This window comes from Myodes glareolus, chromosome 2, assembly GCF_982192425.1.
Source record: "Myodes glareolus chromosome 2, mMyoGla1.1, whole genome shotgun sequence".
Taxonomy (NCBI): Eukaryota; Metazoa; Chordata; class Mammalia; order Rodentia; family Cricetidae; genus Myodes; species Myodes glareolus.
In genome coordinates this window covers 140,015,928-140,032,638 of record NC_142027.1, presented here as the reverse complement: position 1 = coordinate 140,032,638, position 16,711 = coordinate 140,015,928, and the positions used below count along the sequence as shown (strand labels likewise).

The window sequence follows — 16,711 nt, the reverse complement described above, 5'->3', positions numbered from 1 at the left end:
TATATTTTATACTTGGTTCCTTCTGTATAATTTTATGTCATGAGTCAAACAAATTATTTGAAAATTTTTCAGTGACTTACACAAAAAATATCCTTTTACCCAGGATAGCGAAATCAATCTTATACAATAAAGGAACTTCCGGAGGCATTACCATCCCTGACTTCAAACTCTATTACAGAGTGACAGTATTGAAAACAGCTTGGTATTGGCTTAAGAACAGAGAAATCGATCTATGGAATTGAATAGAAGACCCGGATATTAATCCACAAACCTATGAACACCTGATTTTCGACAAGGGAGCTAAAGGTATACAATGGGAGAAGGATAGCATCTTTAACAAATGGTGCTGGCATAACTGGATGTCAACCTGTAGAAGAATGAAAGTAGATCCATATCTATCACCATGCACAAAACTCAAGTCCAAATGGATTAAAGACATCAACATTAATCTGACCACTTTGAACCTAATAGAAGAGAAAGTGGGATGTAGTCTACAAGGCATGGGTACAGAAGACCACTTCCTAGGTAGAACCCCAGTAGCACAGACAATAAAAGAATCAATGAATAAATGGGACCTACTGAAACTGAGAAGCTTCTGTAAAGCAACGGACACTATCAGTAAGACCAAAAGGTTGCCTTCCGACTGGGAGATCTTCACAAACCCCTCATCAGACAAAGGTCTGACCTCCAAAATATACAAAGAACTCAAGAAACTAGACACTAAAACTCTAATTAAACCAATTAAAAATTGGGGTACTGAACTGAACAGAGAATTCTCAACAGAAGAACTTCGAATGGCCAAAAGACACTTAAGGTCATGCTCAACCTCCTTAGCAATCAGGGAAATGCAAATCAAAACAACATTGAGATACCATCTTACATCTGTCAGAATAGTTAAACTCAAAAACACCAATGATAGCCTATGCTGGAGAGGATGTGGAGTGAGGGGAACACTCATCCATTGTTGGTGGGAATGCAAACTTGTGCAGCCACTGTGGAAATCAGTGTGGCAGTTTCTCAGGAAACTGGGAGTCAACCTCCCTCAGGACCCAGCAATTCCACTCTTGGGAATATTCCCAAGAGATGCCCTATCATACTACAAAAGCATTTGTTCAACTATGTTCATAGCAGCACTACTTGTAATAGCCAGAACCTGGAAACAACCTAGGTGTCCCTCAATAGAAGAATGGTTAAAGACGGTGTGGAACATATACACATTAGAGTTTTACTCAGCGGTAAAAAATCAATGACATCTTGAATTTTGCATGCAAATGGATGGAAATAGAAAACGCTTTACTGTGTGAGGTAACCCAGACCCAAAAAGAGGAATATGGTATGTACTCACTCATAAGTGGATTCTAGCCATAATTAAAGGACATTGAGCCTATAATTCGTTATCCTAGAGAAGCTAAATAAGAAAGTGAACCCAAAGAAAATCATATAGTTATTCTCCTGGATATTGGAAGTAGACAAGATTGCCAGGCAAAACTTGGGCGCATGGGTGTGTGGGGTGGTGGATGTAAGGGTAGATGGGTAGAGAGAAGGGATAGGGGAGGATTCAGGATAGCTTGGGTGACTGGGATGGGTGGGATGGAGGAAGGGTGGATATGGGAGCAGGGAAGTAAATATCTTAATTAAGGGAGCCATTTTAGGGTTTGCAAGAGACTTGATTCTAGAGGGGTTTCCAGGTCCAAGGAGAGGTCCCCAGATTGTTCCCTGGGCAGCAGAAGAGACAGTGCCTGAACTGGCCTTGTCCCATAGCCATACTGATGAATATCTCGCATATCACCATAGAACCTTCATCTGATGATGGATGGAGATAGAGACAGAGACCCACAGTGGAGCACTGGACTTAGCCTTCAAGACCCAGATGAGGAGCAGAAGGAGGGAGAACGTGAGCAAGGAAGTCAGGACCACGAGGGATGTGTTCACCCACTGAGACAGTGGAACTGATCTAATGGGAGCCCACCAAAGCCAGCTGGACTGGGAGTGATGGAGCATGTGATCAAAATGGATACTCTGAACACGGCTGGCAATGAAAGCTGACTGATAAGCCAAGGACAATGGCACTGGGTTTTTATTCTACTGCATGGACTGACTTTGTGGGAGCCTGGTTTGTTTAGATGCTTACCTTTACAGACCTGGACAGAGGGGGGGGAGGACCTTGGACTTCCCACAGGGCAGAGAACCCTTACTGCTCTTAGTACTAAAGAGGGAGGGGGAGGTGGGGAGGGGAAGGAAAAAGGGAAGCGGGATGAGGTAGAAATTTTCAATAAATAAATTTAAAAAATAATCACTTATCCAAAGATAAAAATAATTTAAAAATTGTTTATTCGTTCTGGAAATAGGAGTCTCCAAATTCAGTAATGTTGCAGCCTAATTGAAAGAGATATAAGAGATTAGAGTTATAAGAGGAGGGCTGGGCTCACAAACACAAGTATAAGAGATATATAAAATCAAAAGATATATTTCAGTTTGTGAAATAAATGAGTTGTCACAACCAGCTTTTATAATTACAGGGTCACTGATCCTGTAGGGGTAAGTGTGCTCCTGACCCGCCACAGAAGCCCGGCAAGGGAACACACAATTTCCCAGCCACCCTTATCTCCCTGGTTACTGGGAATGGGCAGCTTCCCCCAGCTTAGCCCGCTCTCCTCATAGCCCATCCCCGCCCCCCTTTCAGCCAGGAACCCCTTCCCTTCCTCCTTCCCTTTTTCGGGGCCTAAAATCTCCCAGCCCAACCTGTGTGGCCATCGGGACTGGGTGGTGAGTGCAACCGGGCAGGAAGGAGTTCCTTTGTTTTAATAGCCTGCCTGCAGCATGCAGTCAGGGAGATTTCTGGCCAGCAAGGGGCACTGATCCTGTAGCAGAAGATCCAGCAGAGGGAAGAGTCATTGGAGAGTTTCTGAAGGAAGAGATGGGCAGACGCCAAGGCAAGAATTCCTCCAACAATCTGAAAAACAACATTAAATACAAACTTTTAATATTTAAAGAGCAATTAAAAGAAATACTTACAAATATTTGAAAAAATATGTAAGATACTAAAATTTACACATTAGCACAAAATAAAAAACACTATAGGATGCTAAAATTCAAATATAAGTCTATACTTATCAAATCAACAACAAGTTGCTTGTGTAGCTGAAAAGGATATTTTTGTATTCTGAAGTGTAATATAAATTTTATATTTTGAACACAATTTGACGATCTTTATTGAATGAGAAAATACAAGTACTTATCATCTCACCAGTTGTACCCTTTAAATTTGTTACAAAGAAATTAAAGTCATGGAGCATGAGGACACACTTTGCCGTTTTATTTATGATTAGAGGAAGCAAAAAAAATTGAAACAGCAAAATAAATTACAACAAATAAGTAGAACACAAAATCTATTAAGTATAAAAAGTATCCATTCAAAAGAATAATGATTATTTCAAAAAGACTGTTGAGCAAAACAGAAATAAGCATTAAATATATATAAAATGATATGACACACATTTATTATAAATACTTTATGTAAGAAAATTTGAAAAAATATTTTTTGTAAACCCTTTTTATATCTATACTGTTGATGCAGGAAGAAATAAAGAGTCTTATGTTAAAGGATGAAACTAACATGGGAGGGGTGCGAATTGATTTCATATACCAAACTACGATACCATACACATTTACACATGACATGGCATGCATGAGGAGGCCAAAGGACAGTTTACAGAAGTTGATTCCCATGTGAGTCCTGGAGGAGGAGAAAACTCAAGTTATCAGGTTATATGGCAGACTGTTACCAGTTGAGTTATCTCACCAGCCCACCCTTTTAACACTCTCAAGAACACAACTCTTGTGTATTTCCCCCACTATTTCCCTCATCATTAATTTTCTCCCTATATTGCATTACCCTTTCATCACACTTATATAAGTTAATTTTAAAAACATTCTATCCTTTTGCCCTATATTGCTTTCAAGAAAGCACTTACCTCTATTCTATGTTTTTTGTGTACTTCTCACCTCACTGATCCGGAAGACTGATTTTGTTCTTACTTGTCCTGCTGTTTACAACAATTGAAGTAGCAGCAGCTTAAGAATCATTCTAGATTCTTTAAATCCCTTCATTCAGCGACTGCAGTTCTACATTATCCTCTAATATTTAACATATTTAACAATGTTAAGAGATCCCAGTTGATGCTATAACTGCCTGTCCAGTGGAAGATTCCTCAAGTAGTTACTCTGGAAATTAGTTGTTAAGAACTGCAATCAGGAAAATAGATTCCAGATTTTATAGTATTAAGACATTCAAAAGCATTACAGTTTTATATAGATCCACACACATTTTAATGGTCACAATAGACCCTTAATGAAAATGATTATCACATCACAGACAAAATTTTAAAAAACCTTTAAAACAAATACATATCTTTAATTACCAATGTAATGGCCTACTCATTCAGATCAAATTCAAGAGTGTGGTTTCTGATTACTGGTCCAGAATGATTACAGATTTACACATTGATTCCATGTCTTAAGAGAGAGAAAAATTACCTAAGCGCTAATCTGGATTTTGAAAGGCTTCTAGCTAAACAATTCTCTTCATGCCTGCAAGGATTCAGACTAATCATTCTTTCAGAAAAAGAAATAACAAAACAAAAAATGAAGTATTACTTTTAACCTTGTTTGTACTTTTTAACTGAATATTTGGAATATCTTATAATTGCAAAAACTTTAGTACTGATTTGCAACAGAGAAATCTGAAATCTTTCTTTTGGCAAAATTTCTTAAAATAGTAAATAAATATTATTATGCATGCTGAGTCTACATAGGTGAATTTAGTTGGAAACTAATGAATACTTAATAAAATAATTGGAATTTATGCTTTATACAAAAATACTAAAATAACACTTTATTTTTTATTGATTTTTATTGAGCTCTACATTTTTCTCTGCTCCCCTCCCTGCCTCTCCCTTCCCCACTTCAATTCTTCCCCAAGGTTCCTATGCTCCCAGTTTACTCAGGAGATCTTTTCTTTTTCTACTTCCCATGTAGATTAGATCTATGTAGGTCTCTCTTAGTGTCCTCATTGTTGTCTAAATTCTCTGGGATTGTGGTTTTTGTAGGCTGGTTTTCTTTGCTTTATGTTTAAAAACTACCTATGAGTGAGTACATGTGATAATTGTCTTTCTGTGTTTGGGTTACTGCACTCAAAATAATGTTTTCTAGCTCCGTCCATTTTCCTGAAAAATTTAAGATGTCATTATTTTTTTTGCTTCTGTGTAGTACTCCATTGTGTAAATTTACCACATTTTCCTTATCCATTCTTTGGTCAAGGGACATTTAGGTTGTTTCCAGGTTCTGGCTATGACAAACAATGCTGCTATGAACATAGTTGAGTACATGTCCTTGTGGCACGATTGAACATCCTTTGGACATATACTCAAAAGTGGTATTACTGGGTCTTGAGGAAGGTTGTTTCCTACTTTTCTGAGAAATCACCACATTGACATTTAAAGGAGCTGTACCAGCTTGCATTTCCACCAGCAATGTAGAATCGTTCTCTTTTCCCCACAGCCTCTCCAAAATAAGTTGTCATCAGTGTTTTTGATCTTGGCCATTCTTACAGGTGTAAGATGGAATCTCAGAGATCTAAACAGAAAACTCTCAACAGAGGAATCTAAAATGGTTGAAAGACACTTAAGGAAATTTTCAACATCTTTAGTCATCAGAGAAATAAAAAAACCCACTTTAAAACACCGGGGTCTCAGGTATACTATCCTGTAGGTGTAGTTAACTCAGGCTGACTAAAGGAGGAAAATAGTCTTAATCTGTATTCCATCATTCTTATTTGGGTTGATCATTTCAGATTCTGAAAACCCAGTTCCATGAATACTGGTACAGACAAACACTCTAAGGAAAGAGCAAAGTCTGTGGATATTTTATACTGCACATAATGACAAACAAGACTATCATTGTATCTCCAATGGTGATTTTCCTCTATTGGATTCATTGGGACCTTACTAGTAATTCTGAAGGTAGGCTATGCATCCCCTCAGATATCCCCAAGGACAACCACAACAGACTTAGAGAAACACAACCTTTGAGGAAAACACCGTGAGTGAACAACTTGAGGACAAATTACCAAATAATAAATTTCAATCTTGGCCAATAAAAAGTTTGTATAAAATATCATGTATAAAAATCACTGTGAGTATATAGTTTAACTTTTTTCCCCACAGCAAAATATGAGGAATATTAATTTATAACTAGTTACCAGAGGCTTAATTCAAATAAGAGCTGTCGCTTAAGGGAAAAAGTTCAAGCTTATATAGTTTTAGAGGACATTTGGTAGATTGTATTTTAGTTCAGGGGTAGAGAAAAGGAAAACAAGTGGGAGACTATGTATTTGAGAGATCTCAGAAAATAGCCACTAAAATGGGGCCTGCAGTCAGTAGTCTAATATACATATTAATAGACATTAAGACTATAAATAAAATTATAATGTATTTAGAATATGGATGGTCCAACATGGCTGTAGACTGAAAAATCTAAAATTGAAAATATATATACATTTAAATCTATAATTAAAATACTCAAGTAAAATACAGTACTTAATAAAAACACTGTTTATAATAAACATCATTCCTGTTTTTGTTGGAGCCCATGTGGTAAGAAATATGGGTGTACATGTTTTATTGGTTTATTTAATAACAAATAACTATGACAAGCACCCATTTTTTAAAAAATTGAAAAAATATTATGGGAAACTAGTGTGTTATGCCCAGTCCATAAGGACCCTAAAAGATCACCATGGAGACCGACTCACTGAAATGCAGAAGCAAGGTTTATTGTGTGCACAATATAACCTAACAGGGACCTCGCCAAAAACTGGCACAGCAGCAGCAAGAGGAGGTACCCCGTTCTTCTAGAGGGCCTTATTTAAAGGCAAGAACCAGAAAAGTTACATTAGCAGGATATGGGAAAACAGGTTCAATTCTGATAGGCTCATGTCTAGGGACATTTTAGAAATTTTATTTTCAAATCTTGCCTGTTGCTTGTAAAGTTTTCTTATTGGCTGACCTTTGGGTGGAGACATTCTGAGGTTATCTATATTTTCCAGATAGCTCCCCTGTTACTTTTGTAACATTTCTGTGGACTGAAATGGTTTTTGTTGTTGTTGTTTGTTTTGTTTTTTCCTTTTTATTATTTTTTTTCAAAAAAGAAAATAAACTATCTTTTTTTCATTATACATACCAATCCAAGTTCCCACTCCCTCCCCTCCTCCCATTTCCTCCATATACCCTCCCAGCTTACCCCTATTCAGTCCTCAGAGAGGGTAAGGCACATTGCTTTGTGGAAGGTACTATATCTAGGCTGAGCAAGGTATCCATTCAAAGAGAATGGGTTCCCAAAAAGCCAGTACATGCAGTAGAGATAAATCCTGGTGCCACTACCCATGGCCCCTCAGTCTTCTCCAGTCATTCAAGTGTCAACCATATTCAGAAGGACTAGTTTGGTCCTATGCTTGTTCCTTCCCAGTCTGGCTGGAGTTGGTGAGCTCCCATTAGCTCAGGTAGACTGGCTCAGAGGATGTACAAGGGGAGGGGTAAGGAGAACTTGAGGGAACGGGATAGTCAAGAAGGAGGAAGGACAGAGATGAGAGCAGAAAAAGAGATATCTTAATTGAGGGAGCCATTATGGGGTTAGCAAGAAACCTGGCCCTAAAGAAATTTCCAGGACTAGAATGTTTTATGGGAAATAGCTTACATAAGCACAAGATGGAGGCATGGACAAATGGAGGAATTTTTGTTACTAAGGTAACTAGTGACAAAAAGCAAAAGTGTGTTCATAACTTGGCATAACATGGTTTTCAATTAAGAACTATTCTGTCAACAAGTACTGTAATCTAGTGCTAGCATCAACTGCATCTCATATAATGAAGTTATTCATATTTTTAGCTAATCTTAATATCATCCAGTATTAGAGTACATAAAGTGGAAAATGTTTTAATGTTGACCCATGATAAAAAGCAATCCTAAAACAATGTGCAGGTATTAAAACCTGCCATGCAGATTATATTACATTAGAAATGTATGGTATGTATTTAGTTTAGAAAACCTCTTTTTTTCCAGAAATTTATCTAGGAATTGTTCTCATTTACTTCTCATGAATATAGATTCTAAATCAACATGTTACAGAGGTATTTGCACGCTACTGTACTGGCTGATTTGTGTATGAACTTGACACAAGCTAGAATGTTCAGAGAAGAAGAAGTCACATTTGAGGAAATGCCTCCATGAGATCCAACTGTAATTAATCAATCTAGTAATCAAGGAGGGAGTGCCTAGTCTATGGTGGGTAGTGCCATCCCTGGACAGGTGGTCCTGGGTTCTGTAAGAATGTGGGATGAGCAAGCCATGGTAAGTAACCCAGTAAGCAGCTCCCCTGCATGGCCTCTGCATTAGCTCCTGCCTCTGGGATCCTGCCTATTTAAGTTCCTGTCCTGACTTCCTTCAGTGATGAACAGCAATGCTGAAGTGTAAGCCAAATAAACCCTCCCCTCCCCAACTTGCTTTTTGGTCATGGTGTTTCATCATAGCAACAGAAACCCTAAAACACCCATGTTTATTACTACTCTATTATAATAATCAGAATATTAAAAATGTAAGATGCCACTATACACCAGTTATAATGACATTGTTTTCAGATGATTTCATTATAAGGAAATGAATGAAACTGAAGATCATCAGTTTAAGCAAAGTAGGCCAGACTCTAAAACAAATGGGTTTCTCAGATTCACAAAATCCTGACTCAAGCAAGCATTAATTTCAGCCAGGAAGGACTCTAAATGACTTCAAAGGAAAAAAAAAGATGATTTCATTTGGTGAATTAATATAAAATGTAGCATGAATTTTCTAATATGCATTTTCTAAATTTAACACACACATATCATAAGTGGGACAAAGACGGGAAGAAAGTACAAGCACAAGCAAGGATGACATGAGAAGGGTCTTATGGAGAAATATGAACAAAATTTAATAACACGTGTCTGAAAATATGATAGTGAACACTTTCATTTGTATACTATATAAAACAATAACCAAAAATTCTTCAGCAACATCAAGTTGTTATAAACATTAAATCATGTAAAACTGAGCCGGGAGGTGGTGGCGCACACCTTTAATCCCAGCACTCGGGAGGCAGAAGCAGGCAGATCTCTGTTAGTTTGAGACCAGCCTGGTCTACAAGAGCTAGCTCCCAGTCAGGCTCTAAAACTACAAAGAAACCCAGTTTCAAAAACCAAAACCAAAACCAACCAACCAACCAACCAAACAAACAAAAAACCCCGTGAAACTATAAATTTGTGCCAGCTCAAATACGGAAGAATCTTTCAGTTTCTTATAAAGTCAAAGGTAAGTTGACCACTAAATCTGTTACTCAGTATTTATCCAAGTTTAAAGAAAACTTAGCTATGAATACACAGGTACATTTTATACTTTATTCATAATGTTAGGTACCTGGAAACGACACAATAACTCCAGTTTGCAAAGAGATAAATAAAGTATTAAATACATATAAAATGTAATATTACTATGCAAAAAATGGTATTTCATATAAGCATGTAATTCTAGCATACGCACATGAAATTAAATTCATTATCTATAGAAAGTAAAGCAGATTTAAAGGCTATACACTATGTCTATATGCCATAATCCTTTCTTATGAATGTGAATAGTCAGACATTCTCGAAATTCACTTTTAATTGATTCTAATATGGAAGGTTACTTTACTATTTTTAAGGAATTTACATTTATAGGGTATCTCAGAGAAATGTATTGAGTAGAATATTGCTTTTATTTATGCTTTAACTGAAAAATAATTATATCGCTTTACTTCTCCCTATTCTTACCTCCAGTGGCTCCCAGCTGCCTTCCTTTGAATATATCCTATTCCCTCCACTCTCAAGTTGATAGTCTCCTAGAGGTTTCATTATCATAATATACATGTATAAATGAATAAGCATATATAAAACATATAACTATAACTAAATTATTCCATTTTTCTGTTTATGTGTATATGGTTTCAGGGCTGACCAACCAGCACTATACAACCAGTAAAGGAACTAATCTCTGGGAAGTGAAAATTTTCATTGTCTCGGGGTAATTAGTTGTTTGTAATTTTTTTATACTTTCTTTTGCTAGGATTTTTTTCACTGATTGTTATTGTCCACTTAGTTACATGTTCAGTGATAAGACATTCCTATTCTATCTGTAGTTAACATTTTACACCAGAATTTTTCCATACAATTTTTCATCTCTGAATTTCTCAAAGTATAAATTAAAGGATTTAGCATAGGAGTGAAAACTGTATAAAATACAGTAATGAATTTGTCAATAGAAAAGTTATAAATAGGTCTGGCATACATGAAAATGCAAGGAACAAAAAAGAGGACAACCACCATGATGTGGGAACTGCAGGTGGACAGAGCTTTACGCCTCCCTTCCTGACTGTGATTCTTGAGAGACCTTAGGATGATTCCATAGGACAGTATGAGAAGTATAAAAACAATAATGCACATAGCTCCACCGTTGGCAATGAGAGTGAGACCAATTAAGTAAGTGTCAGTACACACAAGTCCCAATAATGGGGACATGTCACACATAAAGTGGTCAATAATATTAGGACCACAGAAAGGAAGGTTAAAAACGAAGACAATTTGAATCAGGGAGTGTGTAAAACCTCCAATCCAGGAAAGTATCAATAAGATGATGCAAACCCTTCGATTCATGATGATTAAATAGTGTAATGGTTTACAAATTGCCACATAGCGGTCATAGGCCATTGCCACAAGAATGACAATCTCAGTACCACCAAATAAATGCTCTATAAAGAGTTGGCTCATGCAAGCTGTGAAGGAGATGGACTTTTTATCACATACTAAGTCCATAATCAACTTTGGTGAGATGGAAGTGGAATAAACAATGTCCAGGAATGAAAGGCAGGCAAGGAAGAAGTACATTGGGGAGCCCAAGGAGGGGCTGGCGATTACAGTCACCACAATGAGTAGGTTGCCCACTATTGTCACAATATAGATGAGTAAAAACATGACAAACAATGCTTTTTGTCCAGAAGGATCTTGCGTGAGTCCCAGAAGGACAAATTCTGTCACATTATTCTCTCCCATTGACACTTTCAGGGCACTTGTGTCAAAGATGACATCTCATGAGATCAAGACTTTTTGTGATGTTGTGAACATGATTGTATTATGGCAAGACAATATCATCATCATCATCACAATTTTCTTCTATAATTATGAACCTGCAGTAGATATTAAATAAATAAATCTTGAGTTATGCTTCTATGAAACCAAACAGATTCTCTGTTTATAATTCTATTTCTTCTATGACCATTTTATTAACCCTACAAGTAGTACCATTTCTCATGACCTCCTTGCTTCCATGTATTACTGTCATCCCTGAAGATGATTTATTTAAAACACATCGAATCATCACTGCCACCAGTAATGACAGAAAAATGACTCTTACTTTTCAGAAATCTGGCTTCTATGGTATTAATAAAATTTTATTATATCAAATAAAACAAACCTTTTGCAACTCATTTTGTCTGATAAGAGTATCTTCAAAATGTGAACTTGATTTCTAGGAATATAATGCTCATTGCCATAATATTGTAGCATTTAGGCATACTACTTGTTCTTCTCAAAGGACTTTCAGTCTGGGTGAAGCTCTTATGGAATTTTAAGAGATTTTATTTGAAACTATATCAAGTAACTACAAATGGATTTGGAACATTTTTATCTGTGGCAATTGTTTCAACTAGTTTTTATGAGACTTCCCAGGAACCACAGTTTTGACCACACATCCTTAATTGTACTGAATTCAGATAACTCAGAAGTCTTCTTAACCATTATATCATTAACTTATTTATCATCAGTTAAGTTTTTTTTTGCTCTTAAATGACATAAATAGTAAAACAGGAGAAAACAGAAACTGAGAACTGGAATAGAGAATGCTATTAGGTTTAAGAATCAACTTCTTGGAAACAAAGTGTTCAATTAAAAATTCAGTGTGCACATCCATAAAAGCAGCATCTAAAATGAATAACCAATCCTTCAGATAGGAAGGCATGAGTCTGGGTCATTTTCTAAATTAGTTACAAATATGTCATAATTTGCACATAAAGAAAATGATTAGATGAGAAGATTTCACAATCTTTTCAAGCTGCCTAAAGTCTAAAAAAATTAATGAATCCTTACCATTTTTCACTTGGCTAATATTTTTTAATTTACACATAATCATATAAAATCATTAATTACTGTTTTTGGAAAAGTTCTAATCACTGATAAATAGAATATAGTAACTACAATGATCACATAATGACTCAATAATGATACCTAGAAAGGACGTGTAACAATATATTTACAAGAAGAACATAGGTCTGTGTTTAATAATATGGACTCTGAAGTCATTTGGCTACATTTAAATCTTTAGTAAATTCCCTTGTCATGAAATTTTTCTCAGTCCATATCATAAATATCTCTATTTTTTTACTCCATAATTTTACTAGAAGAACAAACTTATATTCACCTTTTCTTATCTCTTTGTTGCTGCAGGTACATGTAGTATGTATAAAACACTACTCAGAATCTTTTCAGATACGCATATGATAGTAGTAAGTATTGTTTTAAGTGTTTCTGTCTAAACAAAGGGCAAAAATTATCATGATTCCTGTCATAGAAGAATTATTGCCTTTAGTCCAAGATATAATACTGCATCTATTTTACATAGATAAATAAAAGGGATATTTTTTAACTTATGAGTGAATATATTATGTCTAGAAGCAAGAAAGAGGATTCTGTTTGACTGGGTTTAATAGTTGAGGGGAGCATGTGAAAGAGGTTCTGATCTATAATTAGATGCTTGACATGATGCTCCCTGTATGTGTACAATTTCTATTACACCAGCATCTGATCCAGCTAATTTGGAAGATTAGAACTTATAAAAGCTACAGACAGAAAAAAGCAACCTTGTTGAGAGACAAAATAGAGTGTTGTAGCTCCAATAATCAATCTTCCATGGCTTAGTTCCATTAATGTTTTGCACCTTCACATTAATTTATTACCAGTGCTATATTTTACCTGATCAAGTCTCTCATTGTCTAGCTTAAGAATTTCAATAACACAGTAAAATGAAGCTCTTAAACATAAATTGTTTTGTTTTATGTTGGAATACAAAAATAGACATCAGTCAGGTTATGAAGCTAATACTAAATGTTCTTTATATGTTCCAGTAAACGTCTGTGCTCATTTCTCAGATGAATTTGTCCTATCCACATGCTCTTCATGAGAATATCTGACCATCCAGAAATACATGTACACTATAGTACATCACATGAATACTCACTTCATATTCTATGTCACAAAGTTTTCAAATTTGGACACAATGAAACTGTAGAATAATATGATTGAGCTTTCAGCACTAGTCAATAAACTTTTTCTGGAAAAATTATTTTAACACAATTTTATTAGCATTTGGTACTTTAACACAGAAATTAAGTAACTAGGGAACAGAATATCACCAAGAGTCTGATAACGAGTTTTTCTGCATATATGTACTTACAAGTTGGCACTGACATCATTTTAATAGTCATACACTAAAAACCTATAATAAGCTTCAAATCCATAAAATATTTTTGCTTATGCTCAAATACATTTGATATATGGAATATTGGATTTACTAATTTATATATAATATATATACAAATATATATAAATAAATAATGTTAGCTTTTGTTTGATAAGTGGTTTAGAAATTATAAAGTATAAACCAAAGTAGTAAATCAATTTTTAATTGTTACTCATATAGCACACACTTTTTTAAAATTGGTAAATAGAAAATAGGCACCAGCCAGTTTATAAAACTAAGAGTAAATCGACTCTCATATATTCCAATGAACTTCTGTGTGGTTTTTTTCACATTACTTTGCCCCATTCACATGTTGCTCATGAGATTTTCTAACCTTTAAGAAAGTCATTGTGCATCTTAGGAAGACTCACCTTGTATTCCAAGTTCATTATTTCAAGAACTCATAGTTTGCATTCATCCTCAGTGGAGGGAATCATTACTTTTTTTAATTAGAGAATGCTATGGTATATAAGCATATGAGTAAATTTGTGAAGACAGATGCAAAGGCACTAATACATATTACCACTATTTTACTGTAGAAAAGCAATTGAAAGTTCTTAGTGTTGTGAAAATAACAAACAAAAGTAAAGTTACTTAGTTTTCACAAATATGTATATAAATGACTAAATTAGTGGAAACTAATTATTCAAACCCATTTTTACAGTCACACATAAACAAAAGATAAGCACCAAAGGAAGTTGCATGAATTTTTGTCTTTTCAGACAAAAGGATATTTCCTTGAGGATTTACCAAAACTACCATGTGCTTAGCTCTTCAATGTTTCCAATATTTAAATAACAATAGAAAAGCTGACATTAAGCACATGGTAACAATAGAAAAGCTGACATTAAGCACATGGCAAAACTGATGACATTTTTCTCATAAGCAGAAACTTCTTCAGTTTTTTTTTGTTTTTCTAACTCCAAGGCATTTGAAACCTTCCAGAAACTTCAATAAGCAGTGATGTATACAAAGAAAGACAATAACTTGAGGGCTAAATACTAAGCTATCTTTCACCTTGAGTATAATTGAGTTTTTAAAAATCCATTGAGCCAATTGAAAGAGATAATAATTTTACATTTATGTGTACAAATAATCTTACATGTGTGTGTGTGACTCTAGGTCATCCACATTTCCAATAAATGAGCTTGTTAGAAGGCGTGGCAGAAGTTTAAATGATACCTCTTCTGGACAGGCTTATTTTCATGAACAATCAAATCTCTAGGGAAAAGGTGGTGAATTACTTATAAGGAGAGTAGTTAAATGCCATGGGACATGAGAAACTTATAATGTTATACACAAAAATATAAAGGTTAACTACTTCCCTGGTGGCGACTTGATATCAGAAAGTACTATGCATCTTGCAAAGAGAGAGAAAAGTTAAAAATGCCCCTACACAACTGTAATCCTAAAATTATGGCTGGACCATCAAGATAACCCATTGGTGCAATAGAGGCACTAAACTTTTGGGGATAATAAACAGCTTTCAAAGTGAATTGAAGGCCTGGTCCTGAAAAGGAGCTCATTCCTAGTACTGCTAACCTAGTCAAGAACATGGGGCTTAACAGGTAACAGTCAGTAGAGGATATCCTGCTACTACCATTTTCTTAAATTGATATAGTATTCAATTGCCTTTAAAGTGCTTATCTTTATACCCATAGACTAGTTCAGTCTTTGCCCATTATCAAAACAAGTTCTCTTTGCAGTAGCAACATTATTAAAGAGAACTAAAACTAGTCAGAGAAATGAGAAAAATTGACAATGGGGTACTTAGCATTAAATGGATCATCTCTAACACACACACACACACACACACACACACACCACCACCACCACCACCACCACCACCACCACCACCACCAAGACTCAGGAAACATAACCAAAGAAAAGTTTAAAAATCTGTAAGTGCCATTGATCAGGAAGGACCAGGTCAAAACATGTTATTCTAACATGAGACAGCCATTTAACCATGAGCTTACAGAGGCCATGGTTACCTGCACAAGATCTTTACAAGATAAGTCAGTCAACATTCCAGGCATCACACCTATTTGAGGAATTATTTATGATTAAAAGTTAATGAGGATGACCCTGTTCCATATACATATGGGCAACACTAATTGTACTCAATAAATTAAAAAGAGGACATGATTTTATGCAGGGTAATATTTAGATGGATGTTCTTTGAGTTTTAGTCAAAAGGAATAGGAAGAAGATATGATCAAAATTCATTGTATATGTATATGAAATTTGTGTAGCTTAGGTTAAAATGCTATAATGTGAAATAAAAATTATACATGAAATGATTAATAAATTGTACTGTTGCATATTATGAAACACTTTAGAAATTCATTAATATATAAATCAGTCTAAAGGAAGCTGACCCTGTCTCCTTCCCCAGCCATAACTTGGCAGAGTACAACTTTACTCTGACCTTTGAGAGACACTCAGGCCAAGAAGCTCAGGGGTTCTGAAAAAAGAACTTGGAATGGCAGAATCTGTTGTAGTTGACATTATTCTTGAAAAGATTGTCAACTATAGGTCTGAACACTAGTAGGAGTGGTGATATGTGAATCCAAATCTCTAGGAGTTAGGGCCCTGATGAATCTTTTTCTTTCAGTCAGTCCGTTTTTCTCATCCTTTTTATTCTTTGTCATTGAATGCTTTTCTCTCCTGCTGGCAAGCATAGCACCTTCCAGTATGAGAGCTAGCCAAAGTGGATGAAAAACACAGGGCAGTATCACATTGAGTATCCATTTTCTATGGTTCATGTGTGTGTTGCCTTCAGCTGTTGAGTCTTAAGGTCAAGTTCTGTAGGCTAACAAATTACAATCACAACAGTCTGCAATGTTTGAGGGCTATATATGACCTTACTGACTAACAACTCAAAAAAAAATAACCTTTACTGGCACAGGGATTTTTATTTGATAGTCTATAGTATGCAGCCACCCACCCAACTCCACTATAGGGTATTCTTTCTCTGTTTCTTGTATTCTTGTTTGTGTGTGTGCTTGTTGAGACAT

At 35.5% G+C, this 16,711-nt stretch overlaps 1 protein-coding gene across 2 annotated transcripts; it reads right to left on the bottom strand.

The window, feature by feature from the left end:
• Positions 1–10,228: 10,228 nt before the first annotated feature.
• LOC148123192 (olfactory receptor 4A5-like) lies at positions 10,229–13,997 on the bottom strand. Of its 2 annotated transcripts, XM_087897725.1 has the most exons (2): positions 13,988–13,997; positions 10,229–11,163 (listed from the first exon to the last, which is right to left on the bottom strand). In XM_087897725.1, exons 1-2 carry the CDS (start codon positions 13,995–13,997, stop codon positions 10,229–10,231), a joined length of 945 nt encoding a protein of 314 aa, XP_087753851.1. The 2 variants fall into 2 exon arrangements, with proteins under 2 accessions (XP_087753851.1, XP_087753855.1); XM_087897729.1 differs by lacking the exon at positions 13,988–13,997 and having other exon boundaries at positions 10,229–11,176.
• Between the last annotated feature and the right edge of the window lie 2,714 nt (positions 13,998–16,711).